Source organism: Myotis brandtii, unplaced genomic scaffold (assembly GCF_000412655.1).
Source record: "Myotis brandtii unplaced genomic scaffold, ASM41265v1 scaffold2271, whole genome shotgun sequence".
NCBI lineage: Eukaryota > Metazoa > Chordata > Mammalia > Chiroptera > Vespertilionidae > Myotis > Myotis brandtii.
The window spans coordinates 306,214-322,960 of NW_005358524.1; the positions used below are offsets into that span (position 1 = coordinate 306,214).

Below are 16,747 nucleotides of genomic sequence, written 5' to 3' on the forward strand. Positions count from 1 at the left end.
CCAGCATCCCTGACTCTCCTCTGTCTCTCAGCTCTGTCATCCTCGACCGCCATCTGCCTCTGAGGGGCCATCGGGAACCAGGCCTTGTGAGCCCCTTGCTGCCCCCCGGCGCCCCCAGTTCCAGCTTTCTGCCTTCGCTGCCCCCTCCTGCCACCTGCGTCCTCCACCTCGTGTCCTCGGGGCTTGGGGACATCGGTCCGGCCGCTCGCCTGGCCTCCCCGCTGTGGTTCGAAGCCGCTGGCATCTTGCTTTCGGGCTCTGTCCTGCCTGATGCTGGCTGCATCTCCCAAGGTAGCAGCGTCTGCAAATTCAGTTGCCACGGGCTGCCTCCCTGTTCCGGGCCTTCATGAGGACGCTGGGGCAGCGTCTCAAGGTCACGAGGAGAGGAGAGGAGCGCTAACGTGCCAGTGCCGCTGCCCATCCTGGGGAAAGAGGCCCCGGGTGCCCACGTGTGGTCTGAGTCGTGTCCTCTGGGTTTTGTGAACTTCCCTCCCAGCCTGGGCTGGTTTCCTGCTCCCTCTGCCTCGGCCGCTGCACACTTGTGGAGTTCCCCTTTGAAGAATGAAGAGCTCAGAGCGTCCTTCCTTTCATTTTTTGTCCAATTTCTAGCAGGAGAAATAGCCACTAATTGAGGGTTTGAGGGAGAGATGTGTACGTGGGAAAGATAAAGTAGTCGTGACTCGGCTTGTTACCCACCACCTCTCCATTCTGACGCACTAACCGTGACTGGAAAATACACCTCGAGGGCCAGGCACCTGGGAGAGGGGAGAGGAGACGTCCCGGCAAGACGGTTCAGAAAGAACCAGCCCACAATCTGCAGCCCAGAGGGGCACCACGGAGAGGCCCTTGGTCCCTGCCGCCCTGTCGGTGGCCCACAGCGGACCGTGAGCCTCGTAAGGCATGTGCCCTCTGCACTGCAGGGAGTAGCCCCTGCGAACGCTGCCAAGCCCACTCCACACCAAACTGCAGATGCCAGCCGCAGTGCTGCCGCCTGCCGGGCTGAAGTGCCGCATCGCAGGAGAGGCCCAGCAGGGTATGCACACCCAGAAAACCGGTCTCTTCCCTTCTCCCCCCTCACAGGCCTGTCCCTAATAGTGTCTCAGTGTCTTGAAGGTGTCTCTGGGCCAGAGCCCAGGCTGCCCAGCGGAGGTGGAGGACGGCGAGCAGCCTCACACTTCGCCTGCTGCTTGGCACACGGTCTGGCCGCCATCTGCGTCCTCCTGGGTCCAGACTGGACTCCCCAAGCCTACAACACAAAGAGCAACAGTGTTTGTCCGCCGCTCAGCTCAGACTCATCGCGCTCAGGCACCTTGCCGGGGTGGCTCAGGGAAGAGGGCAGGTTTGAAGAATTTGTACCAGGCCCGTGCTCACGCAGCAAACACTCAGGCACAAAGCACGGCTGCTCCTGAAGGCAGACTCTCGAGTTTGAACAATGGCCCTGCATGTTAAGAGCTGTGTGACCTTAGGCCAGTCCTTTCACCTCAGATTTCCCACCTGTAAAATGGGACAATAGCCACCCCGACCTGGTAGGGGTGTGAGATTCTTAAAACTAGTGTGTGTCACGTCTGCCTGTCATTTTCACTCCTGGGGCACCACCCTCCCCCCAGACACTGTCGAGTCAGAGCCGGCACTTTTTCTATAAGGTCCACGTCATAAACACTTCCAGCTTCGTGGGCCGGACCGAACTCCTCCGAGACAGTTTCGCCCCCGCGGGTGGGAGTTCTGACCTGGCGTAGGTGGCACAGAGACCAGCGGGGAGCCTTGCTGACTGGGGAGGGGTGAGAGGTCGTCTGGCCGGGCTGGAAGCTCACAAACCTTTGCTCCTTTCAGAGGAGAAAAGCCAGGGCAGACAGACAGGCTGATGGGAGAGGCTCCTGGACAAGCCGCCCCATCTGCATGTTGGGTTCATCAGGGACCCACACGCTGACCCCAGGGCGACTCTCCTAACCCACGCGGGTCCTCTGTGACGCCCCACTGTGCCATCTCTGCACCTGTTGCGGCCACTCCCTCCCTCCCTCTGCCCACCTGGCCACGCCCAGCCTTGACCCTTGTGTGAAGAGACCTGTAGTGCAGCCACAGAAGAGCGATTTAGTTGTGCCTCAGGTTCCTTATCTGTAAACTGGGGGCATGAGAGCACCCCGCGTGGGCTGCTGAGCTTTCATGCGCTCACACGTCAAGCACTCCCTGCGCGGCCGGCCTGTCCGACAGCAGAATGCTTTCGCCTCTCCCGCCTCGGTCCTTAAGTTACCGTTAGAATCACACGGTGACCACAAACATCTCCCGGTGGGTGTCCTCCCATCCAGGCTGCAGACGGTAACCTTCCTGCCCCACACGCCGCACGCATGAGCCATGGTGACCGGGCTCCCCGAGCCTCTGGTGCTCGGCTGGTCTGGACTGTCGTTTTCTTTTCATTCATGGATGAACCGAGAGGAGCTTAAGGGGGAAAACTCAAGAGAAACTCCAGTCAGCAGGGCTGGCCTGGTGACCCCACATGGAAGGGACAACAGAGAAAGGGCTTTCCGTAGAACGACCCTTGGGTGGGTGCGGAGGTCCGTGTGGGCAGGAGAGAGCCGTCTGGTGGGGCTGGCCGCCACCGAACCCTGGCTGCAGCCCGCGGAAGGGGCCTCCGGGAGAGCCCCAGCCATGGCGTGGCAGGCCTGCCGTTGTTTCCACGAGCTCCAAGAATCCAGGCTCCCCACCCAGCACCCCCAAAGTTGTGGCCAAAGGTCAATGTGCTCCAAAGGGGAGACTGGAGGTATATAAGGGCCGGTCAGGCCAGGCGGACACAGAGGACGAGCAGCGACTCCGCCAGGCCCACGCTGACCACGTGCACGCCGTGAGTGGCCATGGAAGGGGGGTGAGCATGAGCCCCAGAGTAGCCCCTCTGCCACCTTCCATACTTAGTGGGGTCCAACTGAGTGCCCCACCCTGGTTTCGGGTGGCAGGTAAAGGCTCGCAGGTAAGGAGAAGCGGGGCTACCCTGAGCGTGGAGGCCGGAGGGGGCAGGTGGGTGCAATTCCTGGCAGCAGAGAGGCTGTTTGGGGTCAGTGGTGCCATTGACTGCCGGCCAGAAACTTCAGCCAGAGCTCAGCAGGGCCCCAGGGCCCCTGTGGCACGGAAGCTTTGCCCTGGATGTGAAGAGGAAAGACGGGTCCCCAGGGCTCCCAGGCCTGGCCTCCTCTGGAGGGGCAGGAGTGGACGGGCAGGAGGCAGAGCTAGGATGAGAAGTCAACCCTCAGGCAGCGGAGAGCTCAGCCCGCTCCCCTCTGCGCCCAGGACACAGTGAGTGTAGGAGACATGCCAACTGCCAGTTGGATCAAGAAAATGAGCAGCAATTGGATGCTGCCTTTTTTTATTTCAAGTTTTTATTGATTCTTACGGAGTGGATTAATGCCAACACAGAATGAAAAGGGTCTGCAGCACCTCCGTAGACGGGCTTCACTGTGACACAGGCGTCTCCTCTAGGAGGGGTGGGGGTCAGAGACTGGGAAGGGGAAGGGTAGGAACAGGGAGGAGCTGAGATTCAGGGCTCCCCACCCCCACAGGCCTCTGTCCCCTCAGATCCTCCGAGAGAGGGGTCTTCAGAGGCTGGCGGCCCTCCCCGCCCTGGGGAACCTGTACGCATCTGGCCTGGAGGCCTTGGCTGTCTGGGTGCCAGTGTTCTTGCTCATAGAGTTTTATCCAGATAAGGAGAGAAAGTAGGATGGGCACCAGGGTAGCAAGATGCAGAGGAGCGTCCGCTGGGCACAGGTGGCCTCAGAGGACTGAGAGAGAGGGCCTGGCAGAGGGGCAGGACACAGCCTGGAAGATTCTTTCTGGGGAGAGACAGGGCGGACCCGGGAGAAGCAAGAGGCCGGCTCAGGCAGGGCTCTCCTGTACAGCAGATCCTGTCCCACCCCCAGGTGAGCCCCAGAAGCTCATTATCTGAAACCCCTCCCTGCCTGGGGCCCGGCAGCCCACCCAGCATAGGAACGCTGGTGCCAGGAGTCCAGTCGGCAGGCCTGACCCGGCGAGGCCCCTCCCTGCCTTCTGTGGCCAGAGGCAACATGCGGTGGGGACTGGGGAAAGCACCCGGCCTCAGAAGGCCAGGCTCCAGCCCTCACCCCCCACCCCACTGCCCCTGAATGAGTCCCTCCACCTCCCCACGTCTCCTCCCTCCCCAGGTCACACCTGCTCCCAGGTGGGCATGAGGATCACAAGGGAGGGCTAGGAAGGAATCACCCAGGCCAGCACCCAGCAAGCAGACCACATCCTCCTCCCCAGGCCTCCTGGCCGGCCCTGCCCCCGCCCAGCCTCTGAGCCCTGTCTCAGTCCCACAGTCACCATGCCCACTGCTCCCTGCCAGGTCTCGGCCACCCTCCTGCCTGCATTCCAGACAAAGCCACTTCCTGGATGCGAGAGGGGCCCAGGAGGTGTGGGGTGGCAGCTTGCAGGGAGGGATGCCCCCTGTTGTTTCCCATGACAGCGAACAGGCAGCTGCTTCAGGAGCTGGGCAGGGGCTGGTTCCAGAGCCAGTGCTGCCCAGCGGGTGGGGCCTCACCCCAGCTCTGTCTGGCTCTGCCTCCACTGGGCAGGTCTCAGTGCTTTTCCCTCGAGACCTGGAGTAGAGCTGGGCATCTGGGCCTGGGTCCATCCTTCCCACACCCTAATCGGCTCAGGGGGCGGGTTCCCCAGGCCTCGGCATGGTTCTGTTGGTATCTAGGGGTTTTTTCTCTGAGACATGAGGTCCCTCCCACATCAGGAGCCTCTGGGGCCCCAGCAGACCTCACCTATAACAAGGAGAAGGGCCCATGTGGGATGAGTCTGTCCTGGTGCGGGCAGGGGCCAGGCAGCCTCGCCGGGTGCGTGGTCAGCTCTCAGGGCTGTGGGGCAGAGAGGGGCCTGAGCTCACCTGGTAAAGCCCCACGCAGGCCCTGTCACAGAGGCTGAGCAGGTGTCAGGGTCACACAGCCCAGGCGGGGCCTGGACCAGCGCTCCCGCCTCCAATGCAGCCGCCCATCACTGCCCCCACCAGTGACAGCAGCCCCTGTCGCCCAGCTCCAGGATGGTGTCCCGCAAGGCCCTGGCTGCCCTGCTGGTGGTTCACGTCGCCGCTCTGCTGGCCTCCCAGGCTGAAGCCTTCGTTCCCATCTTCACGCACAGCGAGCTCCAGAGGATGCAGGTAAGAACCCCTGCGGCCCATTGCCCACCTACATGGCCCACCACCCAGTGCCCACTGCCATGTCCCAGGTGACACAGCCCTGCTCGCACTGAAGAGGTGTTAGGTCTAGAGTCAACCTGCGTTTGATCAGCTCTGCCAGGGGACAGCATGGGGGCCGGGCCCAGGCTCCAGCACCACCCAGGCCTCCACTCCTCTAGAGCCACTCAGTGTCAGGGGGGCATCTCTTCCCACCCAGCCACCCACCTCCAGAGGAGCCTCCAGTTACCACATCAGTGCACATTCGCTCAGCATCTGTGTGAGAGGCCCATGTACAGGGACACGTACGGGGAAGTCCAAGCCCTCCATCTTCAGGAGCCGGCCTGGGAGCCAAGACAGACCCGTGGGGAAGTCACTAGCCGGTTAACTGCCCAGTCGGTGCCCTGTCCTAAGTGCTGAGTCCCAGGAGGGGAGGCACTCGGGTTGGCACCTGGGAAGCCCCAGGGGCAGGTGAGACGGAGCTGGCGCCTTGGGAGACCAGGAGGGGCCCCGGTGGGCTAACGTCCGGCAGCGGCCAAGGCCTCCTTCTCTTAGAGCCCAGGTGACACCAGGCGGCAGCTGCAGGACAGCTGGGCTGCAGGACTGCCTCCCGGTGACTTTATTTATTTTTTAAAATATATTTTTATTGATTTCAGAGAGGAAGGAAGAGGGAGAAAGAGAAGCATCAATGATTAGAGAGAATCATTGATCGGCTGCCTCCTGCACGCTCCACACTGGGGATCAAGCCTGCAACCCCGGCATGCGCCCTGACCTCCTGATTCATAGGTCGGCGCTCAACCACTGAACCACACTGGCCGGGCCCAGTGACTCACTTTATTTTTTTTAATATATTTTATTGATTTTTTACAGAGAGGAAGAGAGAGGGATAGAGAGTTAGAAACATTGATGAGAGAGAAACATCGATCAGCTGCCTCCTGCACACCCCCTACTGGGGATGTGCCCGCAACCAAGGTACATGCCCTTGACCGGAATCGAACCCGGGACCCCTCAGTCTGCAGGCCGACGCTCTATCCACTGAGCCAAACCAATTAGGGTCCAGTGACTCACTTTAGACACAGGGGTTCTGAGTGCCCGTGCGATGCGGGGTTCTCTTTCACCCGAGGAGATGAAGAAATGGAACTGGCACCTCCTGCCCGTCTGAGGCCAAGGCCCCGCTAGGGACAAACACCAGAGTCAGTTCCCTGTTCTCTGGGAGGTCGCGTGGCCCTGGGGTCGGCTTCCGTATCTGCACCCTCTGTCCCGGACAGGCATCCACGTCCCTGCGCAGCGGCCCTTGCAAAGCCAAGGCTGGACCCAGACCCCTCCTTCAGGGACACACCTCCCTCGCCCCGGTCCCTCTCCAGAAAAGACGACCGCGGTTCTAGAACCGCCCGCCAGGGCAGGCCCGAGCTGAACCCCAGAAGGAAGTGTGTTAAGAAGCCAGAGCACAGCGGGGTCTGGTCTGAGTGCTCGGGCCTGGCCAGTGGGGTGCCAGGCGAGATGGGGGCTGGACAGAAAGAGCCAAACTCAGTAGAACATAAACTAGCAAAACGGCAACCACAGGATGCTTTGCGTGAACCTACTCTGCTGTCTTGCTCCCTGCAATTGCCCGGCTCCGGGGTTTGTATGAAGAAGCTGCAAGCTCCCTCCTCCATAAGTCATCTTCCTGTCTTCCCTCTTATAAATCCCCTCCCAGGGACTCCAGCTTTGGCCCCCCTGGCGCCCTACAGGCTAGGCTGTCTTCCACCTTTTTTATAGGTTCTCTGCTAAGAAAAACACAACGTGAAACTGCTCTGCTGTCTTGCTCCCTGCAATTGCCCGGCTCCGGCTCCGGGGTTTGTATGAAGAAGCTGCAAGCTCCCTCCTCCATCAGTCATCTCCCTGTCTTCCCTCTTATAAATCCCCTCCCAGGCACTCCAGCTTTGGCCCCCCTGGCGCCCTACAGGCTAGGCTGTCTTCCACCTTTTTTATAGGTTCTCTGCTAAGAAAAACACATTTTCACACTTAATATGCATGCAGGGCAGCCATTATTTTCAGCATTTTAACTTAATTAACAGGAACAATCTGAGTGCAATGTTTGAACTTCAAAGGACCAGATTCCTCTGCAAGTTGACCTGCTGGTGGGCAACTCGAGGGCCAGTGTTGGGCCACGGTGTCTGCGACTCGTGCAGAAGGCACGGGAGAAGGGGGCTGTGGCCTGAGGGAGCTGGAGCCATTGGCACCCTGGGCAGAAGCAGGCGAGGGCCATCTGGGGAGGAGAGGGAGGGCGGGTTTTGTGCCATTTGTGCTCTGCCCCTAGGAAAAGGAGCGGAACAAGGAGCAAAAGAAATCGCTGGGGGAACAGCAGAGGTCTGAAGAGGTGGGTCCTCTGGAACCCGAAGAGATTACCGAGGAGGAAGACGACCAAGTTATCAAGGTGAGCGGACAGGCGGCCAATGCAGAGACACCTGGTGGGCGCCCCTGGCCAGCCACCAGACGCACCAGAGCTCAGCAGCAAGCCAGGGGTCCAGTAGTGAGCCCCATGCGGTGGGGAGGCAGGCCCCCACATGAGACAGTGCACCGTTTCAGGCACCGAGTAAAGGAGTGTCAGAGAGTGAGAGTGGGATTGGATGGGGCAGTCAGGGAAGGCCTCTCAGAGGGGGTGGCATTGCCTTTGAAACCTGAATGACAAGGAGCCCCTCCATGAGAGCTAGAGCAAGGGCTTCCCCGCCGCAGGAACAGGGAGGCGACGGCCCTGCTCAGGAAGCGCCTGGCTGGTGCGCGGTCCTCGAGGCCAGGGGCCTGAGAGGCAACACAGCCGCAGAGCCTGCTGGGCCAGGGCCACTGCGGGTCCCAAGCAGGGACTTGACTCTGGGCAGCACAAGGGAAGGCAGGAGACTGTCAGGGGGGAGCTGCAGGCCCCAACGGGAGAGAGATGATCCGAGACAGCTCATGTAAAGACCCGGGCCCAGACCTTCAGCAACAGGTTAGGGTGCCCAGACCGTCCGGGCCGGCGAGCCTGGACTGTGTCCAGCACAACTGTAGTTTCACGCTCATGTATTCCAACCATGAATACCCCGAGCCCTCTGTGTGTATGGCCGGTTCTGGGCCTTGGAGATAGAGCGGTAGACAAAACGAACACATTGGCTGCCCTCCTGGCGCCCTGACTCCAATGGGGGACCAGAAACAGATGCCAGGACGGGCAACATTCCTCGAGCAGGATAATAAGCCCACTGTGCCCCGTGGCAGGTAGGATAAGCGCTACGGAGAAACAAAGCAGGGAAAGCAAGGGGGTGGCTGCAATTTAAATAGGGTGATCAGAGCGGGCTTCATGATTGGGTGGTATTAGTGCAAAGACTTGAAGGAATGTTTGGGGAAAGAGATTCCAGGCAGAAGCAAGAGCCGTGCAAAGGCCCTGGGGCAGGAGTGGGCCTGGTGCATCCAGGGAACAGCGAGGAGGCCGGAGGAGCTGCAGCAGAGGGAGGCAGGGGATAGAGAGGGAGATGATGCAGAATGTGGACATCATGGGCCATTGTTTGGACTTGGCCTTCACTCTGCTGACTGGGAGTCAGATTCTGAAATATTTTGGAGGCAGAAGCCCACGGGACTTGCTGGAAGAATGGATATGGGATGTGGAAAAGGGGAAAAGAGAAAGCCCTTTTTCGGCCAGGACACCGGAAGAATGGAGCTGCCACCCCGGGAGGGTGAAGCCTGTGGTTGGCTGCAGGGTGACAAGAGGAAGGTCAGGAGGCCAGGGGGCCTGTACACTGAGATGCTGTTGGCATCTGGGTGGAGACGATGCAGGCAGGTGGGTAAGTGAAGTGGGCACTTCAGGAGAGGCCAGGGCTGAGACATCACGTGGGAGTCCCCAACGATTAGATGGAATTCAAGCTGGGACAGGGCGCGGACAGATGCAGAAGGGAGAGGCCCCAGGACTGAGCGTGAGGCACTTCCCTGTGTGAGGCCTTGCCAAGGTCACCCAGGGTCAGGGGAGAACGAGCTGGACTCCATGCCTCCCACCTCCCCCGGACCCTGGCCGTGATCTTCCCGCCGCCTAGGTCGCACAGCATGCTGTCCCCAAACAGTGAGGTCCGACATGTAGCCCAGATCGGGGGGTAGGGGGTGGGGGTGGGCAGAGTTCCCAGCAGGCCCTGGAAGCCCAGAGGATCCCAGAGGATGGGCAGGTTGGGGCCGAGCAGCGGGGCGCCCTCAGGGCACCCAGGGGTCCTCGGCACTCCCCCTCTCCCTCTCCGCCTCTCCCTCCTTGTTAACTCTGCCTATTTCACAGCTCACTGCTCCCGTGGAAATTGAAATGAGGATGAACTCCAGGCAGCTGGAAAAGTACCGGCCGCCGTGGAAGGGCTGCTGAGCGAGTGCTGCCCACCCAGAGCGGTAAGGGCAGCGTCACCGGCACTGACACCACCCACCCGTGTTAGCATTCCAGGAGCGAGCAGTCTGAGCAGGGTTTGGGGACAGCGATTTGCTTTCCTGCTTTGCACCCGAGAACGAGCTGTTTTCTCCCACAAGCGTGCCCTCCCCTGCCGTGGAGGAGGCTTGATGGCTGCAGCTCCCAGGAGCCCAGCCCCCAGCCAGGGCACCTCCCTCAGTGGCTCAGGCCCGCGTCCCAAACACCTTTCTGGTGACAACCCACCAGCCCTCCCTGCTTCAAAACCCCACTGAGCTGCTGGTTACTCTGAAGAACGGTGGGCACTGGCACTGACCCTGGAGACAGGCCCGCTGGTTACCATTTTATCCCTCGATACTTAGTACCTGTGTGGCCTCAAGCAAGTTATTCAACCACTTCGTCCCCAGTTTCCTAATCTGCAAAATGGGGACAGTAATGGTCTCTACATCATAGGGTTACCGAGAGGCGTAATAATATGCTGAAGGCCTTAGGGTGACACCTGGTGTGTGGTGGCATAGCCTCAGGAGAAGGGGAGGTGCGTGTCCCCCACATGAAAAGCCAGGAGGGTCCTGCCAGCCCCACCCCTCCTGTGACAGCTCCCCCCGAGGAGGTGTGCTGATCCTCCTCCCAGAAGGTCTCAGCAACTTCCAGGATCCAGCCCCCTGGTTAGATCGGGGGGTAGGGGGTGGGGGTGGGCAGAGTTCCCAGCAGGCCCTGGAAGCCCAGAGGATCCCAGAGGATGGGCAGGGTGGGGCCGAGCAGTGGGGCACCCGCAGGGCACCCAGGGGTCCTCGGCACTCCCCCTCTCCCTCTCCGCCTCTCCCTCCTTGTTAACTCTGCCTATTTCACAGCTCACTGCTCCCGTGGAAATTGAAATGAGGATGAACTCCAGGCAGCTGGAAAAGTACCGGCCGCCGTGGAAGGGCTGCTGAGCGAGTGCTGCCCACCCAGAGCGGTAAGGGCAGCGTCACCGGCACTGACACCACCCACCCGTGTTAGCATTCCAGGAGCGAGCGGTCTGAACAGGGTTTGGGGACAGCGATTCGTTTTCCTGCTTTGCACCGAGAACAAGCTGTTTTCTCCCACAAGCGTGCCCTCCCCTGCCGTGGAGGAGGCTTGATGGCTGCAGCTCCCAGGAGCCCAGCCCCCAGCCAGGGCACCTCCCTCAGTGGCTCAGGCCCGCGTCCCAAACACCTTTCTGGTGACAACCCACCAGCCCTCCCTGCTTCAAAACCCCACTGAGCTGCTGGTTACTCTGAAGAACACAATGCAGTCTGGCCACAAGCCTGCATTGTGTTCATCGTTCTGCAAATCGCAGTCCTGAGCCCCATAAGGCCTTGCCCAGCCCAAGGTCGCCACCTGAGTTACTTGGGCAAAGCTAGGTCTCTGCTGACAAACAGCCACTAATTCCTTCTCACAGTCCCCGGGAACAGGGAAGGCAGCGAGGGACAGGGAGGCTAAGTGACTTGCCCCAGGCTACAGAGAGGGTAGAGTGGGGCTGGCTGAGCTGGCCAAACCCCTTGGGGAGGGGGGTGCCCCTCCTCCCTGGGGCGCAGGCAGCTTTAGAAGGTGGTTTCATAAGCTCCCGGGGACCTGCTGCCACTACTCAGCTGCAAACCTTGATTTTCTCCAGCAGCCAAGTGACCGCCGCTCTGCTCCTAGGAGAACTGGCCGCTGAGAGCCTCCATGGAGGGCTGCATGGCCGGCGGCTGGGCTTGGGAGCAGGGCACCCGCTCCCCAGCAAATCCCTCTGCAGCAAATAAAGCATGAAATATACAGAAACGACTCTTTTATTTAATATCTTAATATCCAAAGGTCAAACTCAGGTCAAGCCATGGGGGGAATGAAGTTCTGAGGGAGATGCATACATTAGCAAATCATGGGACTTGTCTATGTTCAAATATTCACTTAGGCCACAGAACTGGGAGATTTGCACTGGCCCTTCCACGACTGGTGAGGAAACTGAGGCGCAGAGAGACGGTGTTTTGTCCACACAGGCATCTGTGGCTGAGCGAGGACTGAGGTCAGGGCTCCTGCCTCCTGATCCGTTTTCTGTTTACCAGCGAGGCCAGGTCTAATGGGCCCGCGAGTCTGAAGGCCTCTGTACTCAGCCCCTTGCTGAGTGGCCTCCAGCTGGTCTCTCAACTCAATGAACCTTTGCAGAAGCAGTGGCAGTAGCCACTGAGATGAGGGCATGGCGCAGCAAAGAGCAAATAATCGTTATCATCCCTGTGAGTGCACGCTGCCGCGGCCGCAGCACATACACAGCCCCCCACGTAGCTCTGCCTTCTAACCACAACTAGATGGGACGTTCCATTCCAACGTCATTTTACATTAATGAATGTTCACTTATGTATGAGCCAGGGCCATTCAGGAACCATCGGCCACCAGCAAATTAGGCACAGTGCCGTTCCACGTCTCCACCCACCCCACTGCACTGCGGGGGCGGAGCCACGGGTGGCAGTTACTTAAGAAGGACACTCCCCTGGGTGCTCTGAACGCTCGGAGGAGCACCCAAGCCCGCTGACTGCACATTCAGTTCCCAGTGCACAAACTACGAAGCCCAAGCGCAGCTGCAGGGTCCCGGGAAATGCCGCCGACACCAGGCAATGAATGGCGCGAGGGCCGCAGCGGCAGGTGGGAGAGAAAGAGACGCCACGTAATTAGCTGGTGATTAGTAATAGGAAGGAGCAAAGGGGAGGCCAGACATTGCAAGCGCGGCCATCTGGGCAGCTTCACAGGAAGCTGCAATTTCACACCCCAGGGACCCACAGCCGGGTCCCCGAAGATCACTGGAGAAGGGGCCCAACTACGGGGAGATGGACACAGGCACGGTGAAGCGGGATGACAGGGAGGATGCCTGTCCGTCACCCTGGGCACAGAGCTGAGGGCCAACGCCAGCCGTGGGAATACATAATCCCTAGACAAAGGCGCTGGCTCTCCGGGCTCTTGGCTCTCTGGTTCCTTTGGTTTTGCTCCTGCCCGTGTTCCCTCCATAGCCACGCAACGGTCTGATGAGCTGCAGTGGGGACCCAGCCTGGTGCTGGGCTGGACTGCGCCCCACATGGGGCGGGAGCTCTGGGCGACGCAGTAACTCCGGCCCGACTGAAGCCACAGCTTCACCTCTCCCGTGGCAGGACAGAGGGAAATGGACCTTGGAGACTCAGGGTAATTCACAGAAACAAGCTTTCTACAGCACTGCACCCTCCCGTGGGCCTCTGGAAACGCTTCTTCTAGCAGCACGGGGTGGGGGGGGGGGCCGAGGAGCGCTCCCCACTGGTAACAAAAGGAGGAAGAGGCACGGGAACCTTAAAGCTGCACTGGGAGGAGCTGAGTCCAAGACCCCTGCCCTCCAAGGGCCGTGCCAGCCGGGCCGCATCTGTAACTCACGCCAAGAAGCAGGAAACAAAGTGCTCACTGTCTCCCCACGGGGAAACGGGTTTCACGTGGTTCCTCCCGGCTGCTCAGGCCTGCCCTGCAGTGGGCCACGCCCCCTCACCACCAGGGGTGCCCATCTCTGGGGCTGGGGCCCCAGCACCCTCTGAGGAATCTTCTTTAGGATCCTGGGGTGGAGAGCAGCCTTGGAATAGGTGCCAGGAGAGAGCTGAGGCCCCAGGAGAGTTCACCCAGGGAGTCTGCATCCATTTGTAACGGGAACATGGGAACGGGGTCAGCAGGCGCAGCCCAGGGAGCGCGAGGGCGAGGGGGCCGCCTGCTCTGCGGAACAGCCCTGCACAAAGCCCAGGAGCAGCCACTAGTGACCTTGTCCCCGAAACCCTCTCCCGTGGCCCCCGAGGGCCTGGGTAGGAGCTGAGCTGGGAGCTGCCACCCTGGCCTCTGTACGCGCTGTGCCCAGGGCCCTGTAGATGTGCCGGCTCCTTTCTTCCCTTTTCCTCCTCCCACACTGTTCACTTCCTCACCATCCGCTCAATAACCCTTCCTCCCAGCTCCTCCCGTTTCTAGGACAGCAGAGCTTGGGCTTCAGGGCCTGCAGAGCCGGGAGATTAAAATTGGGGAAGGCTGGGAGGCTTCTGTGAGCTGAGCCCAGAGGAAATGCCCCCCTGTGTCTTGAAAAGAGAAGGGGCCCGCCCCTGGTGAAAGCTCCGGGTGCCTGGGCCGGGGCGGCACCGGGTCAGGTGGGGAGGCCTGAGGAGCATGGCCCGCCACCCTCCCTCTCGCTCGCTGAGGACCACCCCGCACAATCGGCAGGCTCTCTCCAATTCCGGAGAGCGACAGATGGCCCGTCTGCCAGTGGAGTGGACGGTGCATGCGGCAGGACCACGGGTGATGGTAGGGACCCTGACCCAGCTGCACAGGTGCAGGCGAGGAGGCACGTCACTGCAACCACATCCGTGTGACTTTATAGTCCTGAGCCACGTGGACGTGCTGTGAACTTGGACAGTTAAAAGCAGAGGAACTGCCTGGTGTCCGTACTCTGTCATTTAGCAGAATCTAATCATGGACAAAGCCCAAGAGAAACGGTTTGGAAAGCGTTACATTTCTCTTCCCACAGCCTCCGTTCCTGACCCCGGATGTACCCACGCCTGGGCAGGAATGCCGCCCCACAGGCAGCAGAGTGCGAGGGGCCGGAGAGTGAGAGCTTTGTTCCCTTGTCACCTGGAAAGCAGGTGACAAACTGCCCGTTAAACCCATTCTGGGGTTGCTCTGACTCTGCCGGTCACTGACCTAGAGACGGAAAGGGCCCTTCACTCCCACACGCAGAGGCAACAAGATGTAGGGCAGTGCGGGCCCTTCCAGTCCCTCCTGCTCAGCCACACTGTCCCCGCGCCACCCGTGACGCCTCTGGCCTCCGCGCTGGGTTTGAAGGAAGCCCAGAATAGCTGAGGGACGTGTGAGGAGGTCGATCAAGGACAAGTCCCTGGTCCCAAGAATCTTTAAGGATCTGATAAACGCGCACAGGGCTGGGCAGGAGGAGGAGAAGGAGGGCGGAACCCACTAAGATTTATGGCTGCTATTCTCACAGGCTCTATGCGGAGGTCAGCGGGAGGGGCAGGCAGCCCCTGGGAACACAGAGCGACACCCCCACCCCCGACAGTCCCCGCCACCGCTGGCTGTGTGGCTGTGGGTGCGAGCAGATTTAGACACTGGGGCTTGTTTGTCCTCTTCTGTCTTTAATAGGAAGATGGATCGCAGCCCGAGCTGCTCACCTTAAAAAAAATCACAGCAAAGTGATGAGAGAGGAGAGCACAGGGACAGCTGTTACTTTGCAATATCACCCTTTCCTGTAAAATATGGCTGCCCAGCGCGGTGGCTCGGAGGTTGAGCATTGACCTATGAGCCAGGAGACCACGGTTCGATTCCCGGTCAGAGCACATACCCAGGTTGAGGGCTCGATCCCGTGTGGGGCGTGCAGGAGGCAGCCAATCAATGATTCTCTCTCATCATTGATGATTCTATCTCTCTCTCCCTTCCTCTCTGAAATCAATAAAAATATATTTAAAAATAAAATATGGCTGCTCATGCTGGACTGGCCCAGCTGAGGAGGCACGTGAAGACAGGAAGGCAGATCAGAGAGCCCACAGGCCCCTGGCAGCCCCGGGCGTTGTGGCCAAGAAGCGGGGAGCCGGCCCTGGCAGGAATACAGGCTCAGGGAAGGAGTGGGGCCAGCCGTGTGGAGGAGTGTGCACAGCAGCCAGCTGGCTTCACTAACGCAGGGGAAGAGCTTCCGGGGGCAGCAGGTGATGGAGGACCAGAGGGGTGAGTAACCCGGGAGGGTCGGGACTGGAGCCGAGAGGTCAGAAGGAGAATGGAGAGGCGGAGGCCAGGGAGGAGTGCTGATTGCTCAATAAGATGGTGAGGTTTCTTCTCGCAGGGGGAGGAAGCACTGATGGACCAATGTGCCCCAGGTGGTGGCACACAGCCTCACCAAAGGCTTGCAGGGCCCGCAGGCCGGGCCGGGGCTGCCAGGGCCGCATGGAGGCCGGAGGGTGGACCGTGGGGGATGGTGGCGCTGCTGGAAACATGAGGGCTCCAGGCCAGAGGGAGGCACGGAGGAGGAGGGAGAGGGGAGGGTCACTTGGCCCTAGGTGTGGGAGGCAGCAGCGTCCTGAACCAAAGGAAGGCTGACAAACCGAGAAGCCCACACTGGGGCCCGCACCAGGCGGCTCCAGCACTGTTCGTATCTTTAAATCGCCCCGAGAGCCACTGTGATGAAATGGACCGCATCTCTGCAGCGCTGTGACTGTGGTAAGCATCCCTCTCAGGCCCCCTCAGTACGCAGGCCAGTGCCGCCCGAAGGCTCGTTCTTTACACACTGAACAGCACCGCTGTGAGCAGGTGCGCGAATATGACCAACTCATCTGTCATGCAAACAGCGCCTCAGAAAGAAATAAAGTACTATTGTGTGGTATTTGTGTTGGGCAATCACTATATCAGATTCATGGCATTCAGTGCAAACACAGGCAGGGAGAGGAAAACAGCACTTGGTGAGAGAAGGCGCCACCTGGGAGCAGCTGAGTTGGGAGGCGGGAGGCGGGGGGCGAGGGACGGAAGCCTGACCAGCCAAGGCTGTAACCCCCCCATGTGGCCAGTGTCGAGCACCCCTGTGGGGGAGCGAGGGCAGGCATGCAGACCTCCGGCAGAGGGGCCTTGCCCACCGACCAGACTGGGAGGGGCCAGGAGGCATGAGGTGGGGTGGGCAAGGGGACCACGGGCAGGGGAGCAGGGGAAGGGGGGCTGAAGTGGAGGTAGACATGGGCTGGGACCCAGAAGGCCTGTGATATGTTTGGGGGAGGCAGTTGATGGGCTGTGGAAGGAATAGAGGGAGAGGGAGGCGGAAGGAAGACTAGGAGCCGTAGCTCCGTTTCCAGTTGCCACTACCCCCAGGCCCCCTCGGGCTTTCTCACTGAGAGCGGCCCTGTGGGGTCTACACGGCGGCGGGGTGTGCGGGTCCAGTACCAACACCAAGGGGCACCGTGCTAGGCACCGATACAAACCACCTCGCCTCGCCTCATCCTCCGAAAGCCAAGGTTCCCAACCGCAGGCCGGCAGCTCCCAGGATGCGGTCACACGGAAAGCGGTGCCCCCAGGACCCCAGGCCCTGGCCCACCCAAGCCCCCCTCTCCCAGATGCGATCACACAGGGGAGAGCGGTGCCCCGGGATCCCTGCCCTGGCCCCCTGAGCCCCCCTCTCCCGGATGTGATCACACAGGGGAGAGCGGTGCCCC

The 16,747-nt window shown here is 60.5% G+C and overlaps 2 protein-coding genes across 2 annotated transcripts in view; both read left to right on the forward strand.

Annotated features, from left to right (window-relative positions):
• The first annotated feature begins 5,044 nt into the window (after window positions 1-5,044).
• MLN (motilin) lies at window positions 5,045-12,448 on the forward strand. The gene is made up of 5 exons (XM_005866290.1): window positions 5,045-5,161; window positions 7,476-7,592; window positions 9,444-9,500; window positions 10,468-10,515; window positions 12,335-12,448. Exons 1-5 carry the CDS (start codon window positions 5,045-5,047, stop codon window positions 12,446-12,448), a joined length of 453 nt encoding a protein of 150 aa, XP_005866352.1.
• A 770-nt stretch (window positions 12,449-13,218) lies between these two features.
• LEMD2 (LEM domain containing 2) overlaps window positions 13,219-16,747 on the forward strand; it is a 24,009-nt gene continuing 20,480 nt past the window's right edge. The window contains exon 1 of the mRNA XM_005866291.2: window positions 13,219-13,363. Coding sequence (XP_005866353.1) covers window positions 13,219-13,363 — 145 coding nt within the window. The remainder of the gene's footprint in view (window positions 13,364-16,747) is intronic.

Excerpts from the sequence above, each read along its gene's own strand:
- MLN (XM_005866290.1), top strand. The coding sequence starts at position 5,045 with ATGGTGTCCCGCAAGGCCCTGGCTGCCCTGCTGGTGGTTCACGTCGCC. Across the intron at positions 5,162-7,475 it reads GCGAGCTCCAGAGGATGCAG|GAAAAGGAGCGGAACAAGGA; the intron begins GTAAGAACCCCT and ends CTCTGCCCCTAG. Across the intron at positions 7,593-9,443 it reads AAGACGACCAAGTTATCAAG|CTCACTGCTCCCGTGGAAAT; the intron begins GTGAGCGGACAG and ends CCTATTTCACAG.